An 18,202-nucleotide genomic window follows, 5' to 3' on the forward strand; every position below is an offset into this window, starting at 1 on the left:
TTAGCATGGAGAGTATGTAAACTATACGCCCATAGGTGTCATGTGGCAACGCTGACATCTAGCGGCAACTGATTTAACTTTAATGAAGTCAACTCACCAAATTAATGCCATACGGTCAACGCACAAAAAGCTCCACGTTTAAACAAACAGCCTCAAACTGCAACATACAGACCCCATGCATCAGAGCGGAAAAAGTGCTTTACAGGTGAGCTAGTAATTCTTAAGCAAATGAACTCTTGAAATGAGTAAGACAAGCAGTCTTTTTTTAATGTCGACCATTTTTTTGGCCTAAATAAAAACCTGGGCGGTCTGCCTTGTCACGCTTCCTTGTTTATGTTTTTTCAGAGAGGTTTCTACAGGGTTTCGCCACCCTTGCAAAACCTGTCTGACTGTCGCAATGCCTCATGGGTAATGACGTTTTTTAGGCGATGGGCACTACTTTGAAGGTTTGCACGTAAACTACAATACCCACGTGTCCACTCGAGGAGGGCTGCGGCATCGTTAACGGACTATTGGCATACTTCATAATTATGTTGGCGCTTGCGAACAGCTGTCCTGACTAACGCTGTTCCGTCATTATTTTATTTCAACTTTTTATCAAGTGGTCGTGCATAAGGTCGTATTTACAGCACTGGGAAACTGGAAAACAAACGGAGGGATCCCGCGGTAAGCTGTGGTGGTCAACTTACATCACATCAGTGTTTAGTTATTTTAATATATCGCTAAAGAGCTTGTTATGTGACAATGATTGTGAAAATACCCTAGCAATGTCGCTGTCCGTGTGTCAAAGTGAAGGTCGATGGTTCTGCCCGTTTTGTTGTCCTCGTTTCTTTGTGTTATTGTTATGATCTATCACCACTTGGGGGCACTGTCATTCAAAATAAATGCTCAACTGTTTTCTATATAATCTATAGGCCTACAGTCTCTGGAGCAAACGCAGTGTAAAATAATAATTGTAAAGCAGATCTTCAACAGAACAGATGAGCTAAGAATTAGACATGGCTTGTCATATGTGTCATATATGTGTATCAAATATTTTAACACAATTAAAGCATCAGTCAAGTGTCATGTTTAACCACCATCTAACCACCCTGAAACATTTGTCTCTTCTCTGTAGACAATTGATCAACATGTCAGGAAGTGATACAGAGTCATCCTGTGGATGGACCTTCATCAGTAATGAGGTAATGTGTGTTTATGCTGTTATGTTTATCCTTGCTTACAGCAATGGTCCCTAAATAATGTTTGTTTTCAGGGTTCAGATATTGAGACTTTAGGAACTGAGGCAGTAGAGGATGTAGAGCCTGCACCAGTGAACTCTGACCTGCAAAAAGTCACTTTGCTTGATTGTAAGTGATGTTAAAAGTGAAATGAATAAAATGTTATATCTATTAGAAATCAGCCACATACAAAGGTTAGTTCTAGCCTGATATATGATTATACTTCAAGATGACCATGCTGAAGTGAAAGAAGATTCACTTGATGTCACTATGCTTGATTCAGCAGAGGTACAACACCTTAAACATAAAATGCAGGATATTTAGCCTGTTCTTACTAACAAGGTTTTGTAACTTCTTAGACTGGAGTAAAGGCTGCCAGCAGTGAGCATGTGTCTCTGTTGTCATCAAGTGATCACTCAGACATTTTGACACTTGGAGACTTAAAAGAAGATGAGCCGGTCACCACAGAGGCCTCTGAAGAGCTGTATCTTGGGATGTCCTGCAGCAGCCAATACACCTTCACCTCAGCACAAAAAGGTGAAGCATTAGAAATTAGACATAGACAACAGTCACACCAAATTGTATAAAAGACAAGCCTAAAGGACTCAAGCATCTGAGCAAACAAGTTTGACAATGTCGTGCTCCAAATGAATTGATGTGTCATGAACATGTCCTGATGGGATTGTTGTTTGCATTTGGAACTGTAGTGTGTCAGATTTGTAATCAAAGTATATTGTTGGTGGGTGGTAAACGTTAAATATACATATGTTGTCAGAGGCATGTTTTTCTCTTGTGAGAGTCACACAGTCTAAGGTTTACATTTTGTGACATATTTTCTAATATACCATCATATGTTTTGCTACGCTCATTGATTAAGCAGGTTTGATGATGATACGGTGGGAACTCCCTCAGACCATTCTAAACTTAGGCCATCACTTGAAGGCTCCACTCCATGGAAGTCGCTTTCCAGGTCTAAAGACTGCATCTACTGCAATGCTATGTTGTCTCACGTTTGCATTGCTCTTATACAAATATTCTAATATGTGGCATGAACATGCATGCACTAGTTTAAGTGAAGATATATTTAAAATGAATTGATGAAACCACAAAAATTGTGACTCTCAAACAGGCCTCATCAGAACTAAACTAGGTTTAAAGAAAAAATTTTTCAACCAGGATAAGCACCAACTTTAAAACAGGGACAAACTTATGTACCACAGTTTGAGAACCACTACACTATAATACTCACATTCTGAGCATGGAGTTTGGTGTGGTTTCTTATCAATTAGTATCTGGGTGTTGAATGTTTGACAGCACTATTTGAAACTCAGCAGCACCTTTTAGTAACCTTTTTTCTGTGAAGTTTTTCCAGTGCAGCCGCTGGTTGTGCCTCACTCGAGCAGCAGTGAGGAGGAGCCTGACCCGAGCTCTGAGGCTGTAGTCCGAAGACGTCGCGTGAGAAGAAATACTCCGAACACCATGACAGGAACAGACTGGGACAAGGGGACTGAATCTGACTCAAATGAGAGAGAAGAGAGACCCCAAGAGCAGGGCAGAGCCGAGGGAGATGAACCCATACGAGAAGCACAAACCAAAGGCAGCAGCATGCTCACTACATGCATCTTACTGGCTCTCATTATAGCTATCAGTACAGGCTTTGGACACCTCTATAGTAAGAAAACACTCATTTTATCTACATAATGATCACTTATCATTCCTTATTAGGCTTTGATAACTGGTAATGGTAATGATATTTTTGATGTGAAACACAGGTACTAATCAGATCCAGAAAAGACAATTTGTGGATGAAATTAAACTGAATCAGCTGGATGGATTGAGAGACCTTATTTTTCACACTGGAGAGCAGGTCAGTGGCAGCAAACCACATTTCTATCCTAAACATTTTGATTGACTATAAATACTGTACTGTTATTCTACAGAAAGGTGATCTGAGCCTAAAGGACCTGGATATTCAAAAGGCAATTTCAGTGCTTTCAGAAACTATTGATAAGATAAAAAAAGAAAATGAAGACCTCAGCATAAAACATGCACTAATACAAGTAAGTAAATGTAACAGGGAATGTAAAGGGCATTGGAGGTGGTAGTAGTGCCTGTAATTTTAGTTTATGCAGACAGAACCAAACATTTAAACAACTGTGTAAGCTGTTTGAATAATTCAGAAAAAATAGACCTGTAAATTACTTGCTTCTCTGTAATCATAGTCATAATACAACAATACACCATTTTCTCAGATACTTACAGTTTATATGCACTGAGTGGTTTATCTGATCTAACATGCTAATACATCATTTGGATTTGGATAAAGATTTGCCTTGGGCTCCTCTCTTTTTTATATGGCCCACTAATAGTAAACTCTGCATGTTAATAGTGAATTGAAACGTAAACACATGTACTACTTTGTTTTCAACCAGGTTCAGAGGCATGAGCTGGAGGTGCTGCTGAAGGCAAAAGCTGAGGAGAAGAACCAAATTGAATCCCAGCACCAGAGTCTGCTGAAAGAGAACCACAATCTGAAACACTCGCTGGAAAAGGAGGAAAGGTCACTGTTTGCTTTACAGGGGGAACTGAAAACTCTACACCTGGCAATGAAAGACCTCGAAGCCATGAGAGCAGGAGCAGACTCGCTGCTGTCTGAAAACCAAAGGCTAAAGGCTGAACTGGAGGAGGAGAAGGAGGTGATCCGCAGCTTTAGTGCAAAAAGGGAGGATTTGATGATTGAAGCACAGACATTGAGAAAGAAGCTGGACAAAGAGCGCAAGGTGGCTGATGAGTTGAGAGGAGAAATTAACAAACTTAGACAACAGATCAATGGAGCAGAGAAAGCAAAGGACCTGCAGTCTCACCTGATGGAGCTGGAGAAGCGTTTGAGCTTTGAGCAGCAACGTTCTGACCTGTGGGAGCGTTTATACCTGGAAACTAAAGAGGAGAGAGCTAAAGGGGACTCTGAGCCTAAAAGGAAATCAAAATCCAAGCAGGGCATGGCAGGAAAAGTAAAAGAAACATTCGATGCTGTGAAAAACTCCACTAAAGAGTTTGTTCATCACCACAAAGAGCAGATCAAGAAGGCAAAAGAGGCAGTTAAAGAGAATCTCAGGAAGTTTTCTGATTCTGTAAAATCCACCTTTAGGAACTTTAAAGATTCAGCATCTACCATCTTTAACAAAGCACGAGGGTTTTACGACAAGAGACACAAACATAGAAATGCAGATGAGACATGGCAGCACAGATCGGGTAAACCACATAAGAAACAGTTCAAATTAAATTTTGACTTCTTTCAGAGCAATCACTTTTCTAGAAATTCTGGCAATAAAGTTCACGAGAAGTTTAAGCCCCAAAGTTGCTCTGAGGTGTTCGACTGTGCTTATCAGGAGTTCATGAGTCTCTTTAACAAAGCCGCTGAGCCCATACGAGCAGATGAGTTCTACCAGCTACTGCAGAGCTACCTTCAGAAAGAGGTCGACCATTTCCCCTACTGGATAGAGCTTGAGAGGTTCATAAATAGCTTCTTTCACAATGGTTTATTTATACATGACCAAATGCTGTTCACTGACTTTGTTAATGATGTTGAAGACTATCTCACTGATTTGTACAAGCACCAAGGTTTAAATGAAGACTTTTTTGAAGATCTTGATGATTATATCTACAAGCACTTCTTTGGCGAGACATACTCCAAAAATTCTAGACCAAGGTAGGGTTTAAAAGACCTTCTTGGTACTTGTGTCTTTGTCTAACTTATCTTCTTACACTTCCTCTACAGCGGACCAAAGGAGGATTTGCGTGAAAAGCATCGCCGTAAGCAAGATAGGTCGAGACATAGCAATGAACGCAAATGGAGTAGATCAGAGCAAAACAGAGACAGACACATGGCGGATGTCAAAATAGAACTGGGACCAATGCCTTTCGATCCTAAATATTGATTCTATCTGCACTCATCTTGATATTTACACTTTGATTTTCAATTTGAATTTACTGACTGCTGTCTGAGCAATTATCTCGTTGTTACCGTTTTTTAAATTTAATTTTATTGACAATAGGAAGGTGTTTCTCATCAGACGAGCTTTCTAATGATACAGGATCGATTTGTGATCATGTAGGGTTCAAGTGTAAAAACTTATCAAGTTAACAGAATCAAGAAAAAAAATTCAAGATCATAGTTTATGGTGTTGTTTTCCTATATCTGTAATCTACATTATAACTTTCTACCACTGCTTTCAGTAACTTGATCTGGGACAATAATTCAAGTGCTTTAATGTAATTGAAAATAACTGATTTCAGTAAAACAAAAAAAAAGTTTAAATATTTATTAATACCATGTTCATCAGTGCCTTTCATAAATAAAGATGTTTCTTCCGACTCTTCCTTCTGGAAAATGAGTATGAAAGATTTCTGCTGTCCTCACAAAGTTACTTCCTTGCAAAAATCCAGATATGTCCTATAAAAATAATGTGAGCATTAAGTTGGCACATTCAGTAATTTTATTTACTGATCAGACTTACCTTTTCCAAAACATCAAACATAACTAGGTGACTGGGCAGAGATGACTTGTATGGAAAAGAAGCTTTAAGCCACTGAAGGGGGTCATCATAAAATATGGCAGACTCATCCACATAACTGTCTCCAAGATTTGGTGGGCATTCAAGAAATCTCATACTTATTGGGCAGTGTAGGTGGCTGCCAATATATTACAATAAGGTCAAATTGGTATCACACTGGTACACTGTAAAGCGCATAAAGTGGCTACATTTCTCTTTCGCTTCCTTCTCTTTGATTCCTCGATTATGCAGGAAATGGATGAGGAAGGCCTACCTACAGAGGAGACACAGTGAGGAGAGAGGATATAAACCCCTCACTGAGACCAATAAAGTTTGATTATTTTATCTAATGTCTGCCTCCTGAAGCCTCCCTCATGTTTACTCCTTCCTTCTGCGGTTTTCTTTGGGATATCACTTAATATGACATTTAATTGACAGCTAGAAAATAGAGGATCAAGGAGAGGAATCAAAAAGAAGGAAGCAAGGAAAGAGAAATGAAATGCAGCCAGTGACAGATATTTGGGATGGGTACCTGTAATAAGGAGTGGAGTGGCAGGGCATTAAAAAGAGTACATTGGGTTGTAAATTGTTGCTGCGGCTGACATCACAAAGACTCTGTAAGTGGCCCATAACATCGAGGGTTCCTCTCTGGTGGATCAAACCAGTGTACAGAGCTGGTATTAAGTTAGACACAACCAAGATGGCAGCTACAGTCCGTTGCCATGCTTTTAAATTAGCCAGAGAAATGCCTGTCAATAATATAGTAATATAGTTGTTAGGATGTTTTACAATTGCTGTATTTGTAATGTATTGCTTGAATACACAGGAGCTCACCGCAAAAGATCATACAAAACGGCAGCACAGGGTAGATAAACCTGAATTCCTTATGAGGTAGAAGGCTGTTAAAAAAACAATAATGATGAAGTCCATAAAGGAAATACAGACTTCATATTTAATAGACAGCACTAGAAGGCGTCATACACCATCATACAAACAGCAAACAAGACCAACAAATTTTAAATAGTAAGCTTGATTTTAAAATGTAACTTTTTTTTTTTTTTCAAACCTAAACCTAGACACAAAACTGCTACAAAGAGCAATTAACACTGAACTAGGGAAATAATGGCTTTAAATCAAAACTACTACTTCAGTTTGAGGCTAAGGTCAAATGTGAAACACTAACTTATAGCTCACCTGTAGACCGTTAATGTCCAGATAATGGTGATCAGCAGAATCTTGTAGCGTCTGAAGGCAACAGTACAGCCATGAAGAAACAAGGGAAGATTTGGCCCAATCACAACAGGGAAGCCCTGCGTGAAGTACCAGTGCCACGGATGGGAGCCGTAGAAGTCTGCTACCCCATGGAAGATGTTCAACTTAATAAAATTAAACTGCACAAAGGTCAACTGTGAAGAAGACACAACAATATAACAAATGGTTCTGACTTAGTCAATAAAAAAATATTTTTTCACATTTTGTATGCTATGAACTCTGCTAAATGGTGTACGTTGCGTAAAAAAGGCAAGTTTTCTCCCATTAATCAACACAATGGACTTACATACATACATACATACATACATTTATTAACACATGGGTTGTATCCGTTAATGTGTAACAGATTCACATTAACTATTTCAACTGATGGCAAAGTTGTGTGTAATAGTGTGCAAATTTTTAAATACTTGACCATGTTTTACCTTGCCGTAGAATATACAGTCAATCGTGGTAGAGATTGTAATTGCCAGGACCCTAAAAGTACATAGTAATAAAATGAAATTCACAATGGTAAATTCTGAGAGATACAAACAAGAACACTGACCCTATGAGAGCATATTGGTGGATTATAAGTTTCAGTTTGTTCTCTTCTTGCCAGAAATGGTAGATTATCAATGGAAACCAGACAATCAACGCAGTTGGACGCACAAGTACAGCTAAGGCTACAAGTGTAAGATATTTCCAGCTGTCAAAATAACAGATACTTCAAAAATGGGTTTAGAGTGTAAAAAATGTCAACATCAAAGATGGCAGGACCTGTTCTGAGATCTGGATCCAGGCAGAGGAAAGTAACACAAGGCTAAAACAGTGAGTGTTGTCTCCATGCTATTGGTCAAGGTTCTGGTGCAGCAATACCAAGTAAACCAGGAGGTAAGGTGGCAAAGAAACTGAGGAGATATAAAACATATTTAACTAAAACATAATTCAAAAGCATGGTTCAAAGTAAGTGATTAGATTACCGTCCATTTTGCAGTATCACTATTTTCCAAGTTTCTTATGAAAAAGAAAAAAATCACATCTGCAAATGCTGCCAGAAGAGATTGAAGGATTCGTGGGAGCCATTTCTGTGAATCATGAGAATTATACTATATATAAAGTAAACCATATAAAAACATAGACGCAAAAATGAACTGCAGCTACTTACAAGCAATTGGACGGCGTCATAGTTCAAATAATATAATATTTTATAAACAAACGCAAACAGGAGAGGATAGGAATATCCTCTAATGCCCTCTTTCCATTCCCAGGTCAAGTATCCATAGGTGTCAGTATTAAGGAAACCACAGATGGAAAATAACCCTGCACTATGGCCTAGTTACCCATTACCAATTACCTGGAGCTTATTGCATTCAGTTGAGTAAAGCTAATTGTTTCAATTTGTAACACAGCATTTGCTGAGCAAACATTCATTCATTATGATTTACATATTATGATATGATATGTAAAATACAGCAGGAAGGATATTTGAAGACCATATGATGTGAAACCTCTAGTGACTGCCAGTACTCATCTGGAACAAAGCTGGTTTGAACCAGGAAGCAGTTGACAAGTCTGAAAGCCACCACAAACAGGACCAACCGGACACCCAGCGCACCTGTGCGTTAAATACAGCACACTATATTATAAATGCAACACTGACCACCACCAAGGTGGTCTTCATGTACACGTTTTTCACTCTCCAGTTGTGCCAAAACGGGACTGACCACAGTTGAGAGGACAAGTGTCATCTTTGGAATAAAGTTGAGATTTTCGTTGTCTTAATTTCACATCTTCTTCCTTGTTCCCTAGCCTTAAACGTGATCGGATGTTCTCCATTGGAAAAATACAGCTTTAAACGTAGCTGCCATTTGCCTCTAGCTGTGTGATGGTAAAATATGTCCACCTGCCACAAGAATAAAATCAGTGCATTCATCTCTGGAACTATGAACCTCACACCCAAACTATTTAGTCTGAAGACCGACAAATCTTACCACTCAGCTTTTATTCGATCCTCTGAAGTATTATCTTGTTATAAACTCTTAAAAACTGTATCAACTTCAAGTTGACCACTGGCGCTGCCGCGTAAAGTTTTCCACAACCCTTTAACTTCCGCTGTCCCCTTCAAATTAAATGCTCAATGAAGCCTTTGCATTCGGTGCTAAAAGAGTAGATAGATAGTTGTATCTAGTTTCGAGTGCTTATTAAGTGACTTTGGGGGTAACTGAGACACGAATGTAAAAATCTGAGAATATTATCCATGAAGCTGATACGTAAATAAAAAGTGTTCCATGTGTTGCACCAGCAGATGGCGTACTACGCTCACCCTCGAGCATTATGCCGTAGAAACAGAGGGGTTTCCGGTCTTCCTCCTCTCGGTTGAAGGAAAATCAAATTCCTCCTGTTGTATAATCGTGTGTGGATTGCTGTAATCCGCTGAGTGAACCCGGCACCGAGGTAAGATTCAAAGAAGTACAGCGCTTCAAAAATCAATCACTGAAATAATGAATAAATAAGTTTATTCTGGCCGTAGGCCGTATAGTTCTTGCGGTCAGAACAGTATGTGTGAAGTCTGCAAGCGATTCAAGAGTGACACTGAAGTGCCGCCGAGGCTTTCAAAATACACCCAATAAACCAAAACAAGATTCCCTTAGAGATCATTATAAGCAACTTCTAAAGCAGGACTAAATCTCGTCTAAATTCAAACAAAAATGCCAATAACATTTACTGTAAATATATTAAATAAAATGTGTAAATGTTTGTTTCAATTAAATAGCTTATTTATTTATTTATGTATTTATTTGTTTAAGCTTTTATAATATATGTCTGAGCCTATAGCAAATTAAGAATATTTTGGAATAACTGTTTTTTGTGTGTGTGTGTGTGTGTGTGTACAGGAGCAAGCTTGAATTTCCTTTGAAGAAGTTATGATTCGACACAGGATAAGACTGCCTCTTACCCAAGTGGCAATGGCCGTTCTAATTGGAATTGCTGGAGGCGTTTATATTTACAAACCATGCTTTGAACCAGTACGAACACGGACTGCAACATCTACAACAAACCAGATGAACCCAGAAGAGCAAAAGAAAGAGAATCAAACAAACTGACACTATGTTATGTTCCAAGAGAGAAAGTATATATATACATATATATACATATATATTTTTTTTTTCTTTAATTACTGATGTACACACATTTTGTTTGGAGTGCATGCATGTTTTGTCATTAGTACATGTTTTAAAGGTGCATTATGGAACTTTTGGGATAAGAATCTGTCACCTGCTTGTCTCCACGGAGATGTTATTACGTTGTCTATAACGTTTCATAGCAGTTACACTCAACAATCTCTTGGCCATGGTAGCAAGCAGGCGACAACCAGGCCAAGTTTCAGGCCTGTGTGGAAAGTTGACCCCCAAAGAGTAAAATTTGTGTTATTTCATAAATGCAAGACATACAGGCAAATCAGTAACATCAAGCAGATGGCAGACCCTCTGCCGGAAAAGTTACATAGAGCATCTTTAGGATCACTTTAGGATCCATGCCAAATTATACTGTGCAGCTGGTGTGACCGTTATACTATTTTAGGGCTCAGTGGGTTTTGTCCATTTGGCTCTATGATGGCAGCCGTCCCATGCTTCCCACAGGGATTAAAATTTATGGACGAAAACAGCACTGAGTCAAGTCTCTGAGAAATCTACACATTCATAGAGCTGTGGCCTGGAGAGACAGCAAACTTATATAGATGGCTATAACTATATTTTAATATGTTATTGATCGATATAGGCAAAAAGTGACATACCCAAAAAATGTATAAATAAAATAATTCAAACGTACCTAAGGGAAACACTATACTTTAAAATGTTCCTTCCATTTACCTGTTTTATGTTAATTTGAAGGTCATGGATGCTTTGTCCATGTATTCTCCACAGTGGCTGATAATCTGAACTCCACGTTAAAGCGAAAGGTTGTTTTTTTTTTTCCTCCATCATCACAGCTAAAGCCGCGAGGGGTGGAGCTGCTGTGCACCCGGAGGAAGGTGTAGGTAGTGCGCACTCAAGTGAGGTCGCTCTCATGTCACTAATGGCCCCGAGGAGACGGAGAAAGTAATTTTCAACTGCAGTTCACAAAGAAAGTAGTGAATAGTTTTACTCAAGAGAAAACACTTCGGAGAATATAAGAAACAGAGGCCGCGGGGCTGGTGAGTATAGGCTTGTTTTAGTACTAACTCTTTTCAGGAAATGTCAGGCGGTACGTGTAGCAACAATTTGAGCGCACCCTGAAGATAAAATTTAAAAGTTTGGCTACATTTTCCTTAATAAATGTACGGATCCCCATCACTGGCTTCATCATTTAGGTGAGGATGTATGCTGTGTTGAAACAATGTTTTTCCTCTTGCTCAGTAGACAATTGACCCTCAGTTTCACAACGCTTCTTTCAACTCAACATGTAGCAACATTGGCAGCCTGTTTCTTGCTCTATAAAGTACCTCTTGTTTTTGGCAAAGTGGAATAGTCCTGATTTTCTATGAGGGAGGTCACTTGATCTTGACAACCGCATGAGGAACAGCTGAGGGTCATTATTTTTTCTGTTTCACTTAATTGATTTTAAGTGTTTGCTTCTCAGTTTGGGAATGAGTTTACCTCTTCTTATTCAGTGCCAGGCCAGCAGACCCTGGTCATAACTAGAGATAAGACCCCATGAGGCCAGACTGTTAGTAAGAGCCAGATAAAATCCAGATATGGTGGAGTGTTTGTGTAGAGCTATTTCTGTTCACCATTAAACTCCATCCTTTTCATCTCGTGCAGCAGCAGCTAAGGTGATGTTTATGTGGTATTAGTAATCCGGATTTTCCAGAGGAACTGACGGCCTCACTTGGACGCTTGCCCAGGGTGGGTCTTCCACTTGACAAATGAGCGCAGGCTGGTTTTGTTTGTGACAGACCTGCCAAACAGTGGTCACTCCAGGTACCAGCTGCTCCCTGCTCTGTTTAGACAAGACATGTCACTGCCACGCTGCACTGTTTTGTTTTACTCTACAGACAGCCTAAGCCTGGTCCATATACCTACAAGGAAATATTCAACTAGCCTATTATACTTTTACAATATGTTACTCAATTAATGTGAATTAACTCTCATGTATTCTTTTAGTATTTATTTTTTATTGACCTATGAAACAATCATTTTTATGGTTGCCCTTTAGTATCACAAAGACAATAATTTAAAATAGTTCTTCTCACATTCATAGCACTAAAATTTGACACCCAGGCCTGATGTATTGCACTACTGTAACCAAACAGCTTACTGTACACTATGGCTTTCTATAGTATTCTCACATTTTCACTGTGTGAAAATAAATGGCTTCTTTAAGCACTTTTCTTGATGTTACAGCTCGTTTGAGGTAATTGAATGACACAGTTTGTTTAAGACGGCTGCCCGGCTCTCAGACTGTGTCTAAAAGGAGTGTACTGTCCTGGGATGCCTCAGTCACTGCTCACAAGGCTCTGTTGTCCCAAAGATGTGGGAAACATGAGGCTCTAGTTAAATAATATGTAACAGCAATTTAGATATCAGTTAAATACAATACTTTGAAGTTCATTTACAATTATGTATCTTAAAGAAGTCTCGAAGTAAAGCCTTGCAGTTCTCAGAAAGTAATGGTCAGAAATGGGGACAGGATATTCTTGCTCATTATTGCCTAAATACAAATAATCTTTCTGTGCCATCTTGGTTACTTCCTCTTGAGCTGCAAAGATAAGAAAAACATGTCTGTGTTTTCAAAAGTTTGCTTTTGTTTCCAGACATAGATATTTGATGCTGTGCACATTCTATGAGCTATGTTTATCTCAACATTAGTATGACATATTCACACTAAACTGCTTACTCAACATTGATCTGGTTTGACTTAACCATGATGACATGATGTAGAAACATAATTGGTTTCTGAAATGTGTCTTATCCTTTTCACATGTTTAAAATGTGAAACGTCTAATACTTTAATAGTTGAACTGGATCAATAGGAGTGTTCGAGATTCAGTCATTCAGCTTTGTTCTTTTAATGTCCATGAGCAATCCTCTGTGAGTGAAGCTGTGGTTTGAAGCAGATTTCAGGAGAAAGAAACTATGACAATTTTTTTCCTAAATCCAAACAAGTATTAGGGATGAACCAATCCTGCTTTCAATTCTGATACAGATTTCAATACTGTGCTGATACCCGGTATCAACCGATATGAATGCAGAGAATGCAAATTCCAAATGTTTTATGTAGCTGTTATATATCTCTCCAGTAATGCTGAAAAGCTTTATATAAATGCAAATCCAAAACATTATGAGACTTTCTTGACCAACTACGACTAGTAAATAAATCCCATTACATTAATTTATATGTTCCACCAGAATATCGGCTGAACCAAAATTTGGAAACCAATGTCCAATCCAGCAAATTTTACGGTATCAGATATCTGATACCAGTATCGGATGGGTACATCTCAAATTTTTGTTTAGGTTTAGGAATTTAGTATTGAAAGGTATTTTGTTGTTATTTACAATAATATTTAAACTACTAGAAAAACATAATGTTTGTCCTGGTATTTTTAATGTGTCTGTACAGGCCTTGGAAAATGGACAAAAAATATTTTTAAATTGAATTCACTGAAGCACAAAGTACAAAACAAAATGGACTAAATCATATGATCATGTGGCAGTAATAGGATTACCACTTTACTGATAATGAACAGGAATGAGCACAATAAAACAAAAAAATATATATATAATAAGCAAGGAATAATATTTTATTCCGTAGTTTAATGTTTTTTTTTCTTCCATATATGGTTCAGTTTGTGCTCATGGCCTTGGTGCATTTATCATGCGTCTTGCTTTTTCACGCATGTTAAGCTCAGATGAAAGGGTCAGTGGGGGTTACTGAGAAAGAATGTGAAGACTTAACTGAATACTTTTACACAGAGTCATGTGAAACATTTATGCTTTGATTTTGAGTTCCTTTTTCCATTAATTACATGGCATATGTGAAGGGTTACTAATACTCAAAATATTATTACTGAAACAGAAATTAAGATGAGGTTTACACAAGTGGAATTCTGGGAACCAGTTATTGCCTGTGTTTATTAAGCTACTACTACTGCAACTGTAAGTATTACTGTGACTGCTTCAGTCCAGCACCCCTTTGACTCTAATACTCAGTCTGTTGTCATCTATAGCTGTATAAAGCTCAGTCAGGTAAATGTTACTTTTCCTAAACCAATCTGAAGGATTTAAACACATGTTTGGTTTTACACAGGTCATTTGTGCAACAAAAACATTTTGAAAAAACTGTTCCTGAAATATATTGTTAATAAAACATATTATTCAGTGTATTTTAACTCTATTCATCCATGTGTGAATAAATATATCAGTAGAAGAATGTCTCTGATGCAGCTTCTGCACTGTGTGCAAATGCTAGATTGTATCAGTTTAATTTGCCTTTGGTGAATGTGATATCCAGTGCCAACTGCAAGAATGTATATTTATTATGCATTTGCACCCTTGTTTGTGTAAAATAATGACACTTGGAAGAGAAACGTCTTTACACCCCTCAGTCAGGTTGGTCTCAGTGTGCTTGTTTAGATGAAATCTCTTTTTACAGATCTTCATGGAGAAAATAGTTTCAGTCTGGGTGTGACAAATAACTTTTTGGTATTGTAGATGGGCAACCTCACTATTGTCAATCTGGCATAGGGCTACAATAGTGCTTACCACCACAGCATGTAGAGTGAATAATGTAATGTTGAGGTGCTATATAAATCTATCATTAATAATTAATAATAATATCATTATCAATAAGTGCTCTCAGACGAACCAGCTTGAGTCACTTTAATCATTTTAAACTATATAGCATGAATCTAAATTAAATTGTAAACATAAACAAACATAAATTAAATGAAACTGTGATATGAATTCATTCTTTCAGAAGATTGTGGTGGCCTTCCAGTCTTATGTCGCTGATAAACTAAAACTTAGCCAAAAGCAGTGCTAAATCCTGAATGACCATTAAATAGTGCACGCACAAAAACCCTTTGTTGAAATAACCCCTGCAGTTATGTATATTTTATGTTGTTGCGAGGTGAATTTTATTGTATGTTTCAGATCATTCACTCTCACAATGTCTGATGGGGACTACGATTACCTCATCAAATTCCTGGCTCTGGGTGACTCTGGTGTAGGAAAGACCAGCTTCCTGTACCAATACACAGATGGCAAATTCAACTCCAAGTTCATCACTACAGTGGGCATCGACTTTAGAGAAAAACGTGTGGTAAGTCAGAAGTACAATCAGCTGTAGACCTCTTAAACTGTGAAGTAACGAGCTCGCCACAAAGGCCTCCTGTGAATGTTGCAACAGGGATCTGAACAATGACTATTGCAGCACCCTCCTAAAGAGTAAACACCATATTAACTTTAGTTTACATAATGATCATTCTGTAACACTGACATACCTGTGCATGTAGCGTGTGTGTTGGCCATTGCAAAAAAGTACTTACACCATATAGTACTTTAAATAAATAGTGAAATAAGTAACACAAAGAGTATCCCAGGATTATCTGCATTTTATCGAGATCTAATAAAATGGAGGATCTTGGTTGTGGCTAATGCCCAGGATGTACACCTCTTATTTAAAGATCATGTCTCCATACAGGAGGAGCTCTGTGGGCAAATGAGATAATTCACAAAATTAAAAGAAGATGTTTATATTTAGACTTTTGTACTGCAAGTTTAAACATCTTAAAGTACAAATAACAATAATAAGTAGTGAGCAACTAAATATGTAAAACTAGTGCACATTGTTGAAACACATTTGACTTAAATTAACTACATGTTCATTAAAGAACTGAGTGAATCATAAAAGGCAATATGATATATTGTTATATTTTATTTATTCAGAGACTGCATATTACATATATTTAAACAGGATAGAGTAATTTCCATATAATCTGTTGTCTCTGGTATACATTCATAGCTTGTCACAGGCTTACTTTCTACATTTTTGATTTGTCTAGGTTTATAAATCCGGTGGTCCTGATGGCTCTTCAGGTAAAGGACAAAAGATCCACATGCAGCTGTGGGACACTGCAGGCCAAGAGAGGTACAAGATGCCCTGCTTATAGTGCCACAGCTCACCCACAACTTTTAACTCATTTTGTTTTGTTTGCTTTTAGATTTCGCAGTTTGACTACAGCATTCTTTCGGGATGCAATGGGTTTTCTCCTTCTGTTTGACCTCACAAATGAACAGAGCTTCTTGAATGTCAGAAACTGGATGAGTATGTATGAGTAATAAAAAAATATGTTGCTATTATTACAATTGAGGCTTTACTTTGATTAATCTACTAACAAAACCACCCAGAATAACCCAACAGAACAAGACACTCCCATATTAATTTATGATTGCATCAAAATTTAATATTCAACATTCAGTCATATTTTTCAGGTCAGTTGCAAATGCATGCATACTGTGAAAATCCAGACATCGTTTTGTGTGGGAACAAGTGCGACCTCTCCGATCAGAGGGCGGTCAGTGAAGAAGAGGCCCGAGAGCTGGCTGAGAAATACGGGTACGCTTAACCTGCACTCACCTATCCCACGTTTGTAAAAGAGGTAGTGGTTTTACTGTTTGCTAAAGTCTATACAGATAATGTCAAGCCAAGTTGTTCCTCCTTGAAAGGCAAATATTTGGATAAGATATGCTCTTGCTCCCGCCCTGATACACACATTGGAAGGATTTTTATTATATGGTCTTGTGTCCCACAGAATCCCCTACTTTGAAACCAGTGCTGCCAATGGTGAAAACGTGAGCCAGGCTGTGGATGTTCTGTTGGATCTAATCATGAAAAGAATGGAGCGGTGTGTGGACAAGTCCTGGATCCCAGATGGGACGGTTCGAGCAAACGGAAACGCAAACGCAGACCTGTCAGAAACTCAAGATAAAAACAAGTGTACGTGTTAAACAAAGAACTGCTTCCACCACTGGTTCATTAGAAAACAGCCAAGTTCAAGATTTCACCAAGTGTCTTTATGTACATTTTACATAAGAATGTATTTGTATGCTGCAATGTGTGGCAATACACATTCTGTGCCTATTGAAGGGGGGCATTTTTATTACAGGTCATATGCATCATTTGAAAAGCTTTGTATTTTTGGGACTGGTGGATATTTATTTCTTGTGAAGGTGTATACTTTTTCTTTCATGCCTTAAACATGGTGCCTATACTGGATGCTTTATTACAATTAAAAGTGTTTTGTTTTGTTTTTTAAATCCAACTGCAAATATTTTATTACACAATATTTATACTTCTTATGTGTCCACTGTTGGGCATCCTTGTAGACTCTGCTGCGAGTAATGGTTCTGTGTTTGACTGAACTGCCCTCTATGCTGTAATATATGCATTTGTTCAAAATCTAAGATAAATCTCGCCATGTCTTGCATTTAGGAAATGAAAAATTGTCAACAGCACCCTCTATCTGCAGCACAGTCCAATCTGTATTAAATTAGAATTGAAATTTTATAATAAGCCACTCTCTTATAAACTAAACTAAATATTAGAACATTGTTAAGTACTGGGGGACATATGGCTAAATTAAGACATAGAAGAAGAAATCAACAGAGGTAAAATTAAGGATTGGAACTCTCTAAGGCTGTAATGAATATGGATAGAATGTGAATATTTTTATTGGCTGTAAATAAGATCTGTGTGGCTACGAATAAATGTATAATATAGTAATAAATGTAATTTATATGTTACTTTTCCCAAATTATCTGTTTTATTACGCCATTAATTACTGTTGTTGCAAGTATGTATAGCAAGTATTTATACTTTAGTTTTAAGATGAGAAGAAAGTAGGGGATGTTATTTCTTCCCCATCATACACTTGTGTTCCACTAAGAGAATTAAAACCCTGAGGTATAGTTTACTATGATTGTACCTTACAGTTCATTTGAAAAAGATCTTAAATATGTCCAAAAATAAAACATATATTTATGTAATTTTGCTTTTCTTTGCTTTACACCTAAATAATACAAATGAGAAGAGAACTGAACTGAGAACCTAAGAAGAGAAGTGATCATTTTGGACAATTGAGCAGCAAGGCTTAGATATGTAACTAAAGTAAAGTGTTGACCTAACGTTCAC

At 37.8% G+C, this 18,202-nt stretch overlaps 4 protein-coding genes across 5 annotated transcripts; 3 read left to right on the forward strand and 1 right to left on the reverse strand.

The window, feature by feature from the left end:
• Positions 1-459: 459 nt before the first annotated feature.
• On the forward strand, positions 460-5,594 carry ccpg1 (cell cycle progression 1). The gene is made up of 10 exons (XM_020941559.2): positions 460-666; positions 1,118-1,184; positions 1,256-1,349; positions 1,450-1,508; positions 1,580-1,757; positions 2,584-2,892; positions 2,993-3,087; positions 3,161-3,280; positions 3,653-4,929; positions 4,999-5,594. The coding sequence occupies exons 2-10, from the start codon at positions 1,131-1,133 to the stop codon at positions 5,156-5,158; spliced, it is 2,346 nt and encodes a 781-aa protein (XP_020797218.2). The 5' UTR covers positions 460-666; positions 1,118-1,130; the 3' UTR covers positions 5,159-5,594.
• On the reverse strand, positions 5,528-9,159 carry pigb (phosphatidylinositol glycan anchor biosynthesis, class B). Its single transcript, XM_020941431.2, has 13 exons — positions 9,019-9,159; positions 8,752-8,930; positions 8,513-8,642; positions 8,193-8,310; positions 8,008-8,112; positions 7,805-7,935; positions 7,593-7,733; positions 7,471-7,522; positions 6,968-7,179; positions 6,608-6,672; positions 6,306-6,522; positions 5,738-5,912; positions 5,528-5,673 (listed from the first exon to the last, which is right to left on the reverse strand). Exons 2-13 carry the CDS (start codon positions 8,861-8,863, stop codon positions 5,560-5,562), a joined length of 1,572 nt encoding a protein of 523 aa, XP_020797090.1. The 5' UTR covers positions 8,864-8,930; positions 9,019-9,159; the 3' UTR covers positions 5,528-5,559.
• Positions 9,160-9,342: 183 nt separating this feature from the next.
• LOC129409286 (uncharacterized) lies at positions 9,343-10,857 on the forward strand. Its single transcript, XM_055155036.1, has 2 exons — positions 9,343-9,481; positions 9,922-10,857. Exon 2 carries the CDS (start codon positions 9,952-9,954, stop codon positions 10,129-10,131), a length of 180 nt encoding a protein of 59 aa, XP_055011011.1. The 5' UTR covers positions 9,343-9,481; positions 9,922-9,951; the 3' UTR covers positions 10,132-10,857.
• A 142-nt stretch (positions 10,858-10,999) lies between these two features.
• On the forward strand, positions 11,000-17,814 carry rab27a (RAB27A, member RAS oncogene family). 2 transcript variants are annotated; one of them, XM_020941353.2, is made up of 6 exons: positions 11,000-11,222; positions 15,163-15,331; positions 16,074-16,159; positions 16,233-16,336; positions 16,504-16,627; positions 16,824-17,814. In XM_020941353.2, exons 2-6 carry the CDS (start codon positions 15,179-15,181, stop codon positions 17,017-17,019), a joined length of 663 nt encoding a protein of 220 aa, XP_020797012.1. In that variant the 5' UTR covers positions 11,000-11,222; positions 15,163-15,178; the 3' UTR covers positions 17,020-17,814. The 2 variants fall into 2 exon arrangements, with proteins under 2 accessions (XP_020797012.1, XP_055011009.1); XM_055155034.1 differs by lacking the exon at positions 11,000-11,222 and adding an exon at positions 11,235-11,378.
• The last annotated feature ends 388 nt before the right edge of the window (positions 17,815-18,202 follow it).

This window comes from Boleophthalmus pectinirostris, unplaced genomic scaffold (genome assembly GCF_026225935.1).
Source record: "Boleophthalmus pectinirostris isolate CB_2022bp ecotype Guang Dong unplaced genomic scaffold, ASM2622593v1 HiC_scaffold_19, whole genome shotgun sequence".
Classification (NCBI taxonomy): domain Eukaryota; kingdom Metazoa; phylum Chordata; class Actinopteri; order Gobiiformes; family Gobiidae; genus Boleophthalmus; species Boleophthalmus pectinirostris.

Excerpts from the sequence above, each read along its gene's own strand:
- ccpg1 (XM_020941559.2), top strand. The coding sequence starts at position 1,131 with ATGTCAGGAAGTGATACAGAGTCATCCTGTGGATGGACCTTCATCAGT. Across the intron at positions 1,350-1,449 it reads AAAAGTCACTTTGCTTGATT|ATGACCATGCTGAAGTGAAA; the intron begins GTAAGTGATGTT and ends TTATACTTCAAG. Across the intron at positions 1,509-1,579 it reads CTATGCTTGATTCAGCAGAG|ACTGGAGTAAAGGCTGCCAG; the intron begins GTACAACACCTT and ends GTAACTTCTTAG.
- pigb (XM_020941431.2), bottom strand. The coding sequence starts at position 8,863 with ATGGAGAACATCCGATCACGTTTAAGGCTAGGGAACAAGGAAGAAGAT. Across the intron at positions 8,113-8,192 it reads ATGACGCCGTCCAATTGCTT|AAATGGCTCCCACGAATCCT; the intron begins GTAAGTAGCTGC and ends CATGATTCACAG. Across the intron at positions 6,673-6,967 it reads TGGACATTAACGGTCTACAG|CCTTCTACCTCATAAGGAAT; the intron begins GTGAGCTATAAG and ends TTTTTTTAACAG.
- LOC129409286 (XM_055155036.1), top strand. The coding sequence starts at position 9,952 with ATGATTCGACACAGGATAAGACTGCCTCTTACCCAAGTGGCAATGGCC.
- rab27a (XM_055155034.1), top strand. The coding sequence starts at position 11,344 with ATGTACGGATCCCCATCACTGGCTTCATCATTTAG. Across the intron at positions 16,160-16,232 it reads GACACTGCAGGCCAAGAGAG|ATTTCGCAGTTTGACTACAG; the intron begins GTACAAGATGCC and ends GTTTGCTTTTAG. Across the intron at positions 16,337-16,503 it reads GAATGTCAGAAACTGGATGA|GTCAGTTGCAAATGCATGCA; the intron begins GTATGTATGAGT and ends CATATTTTTCAG.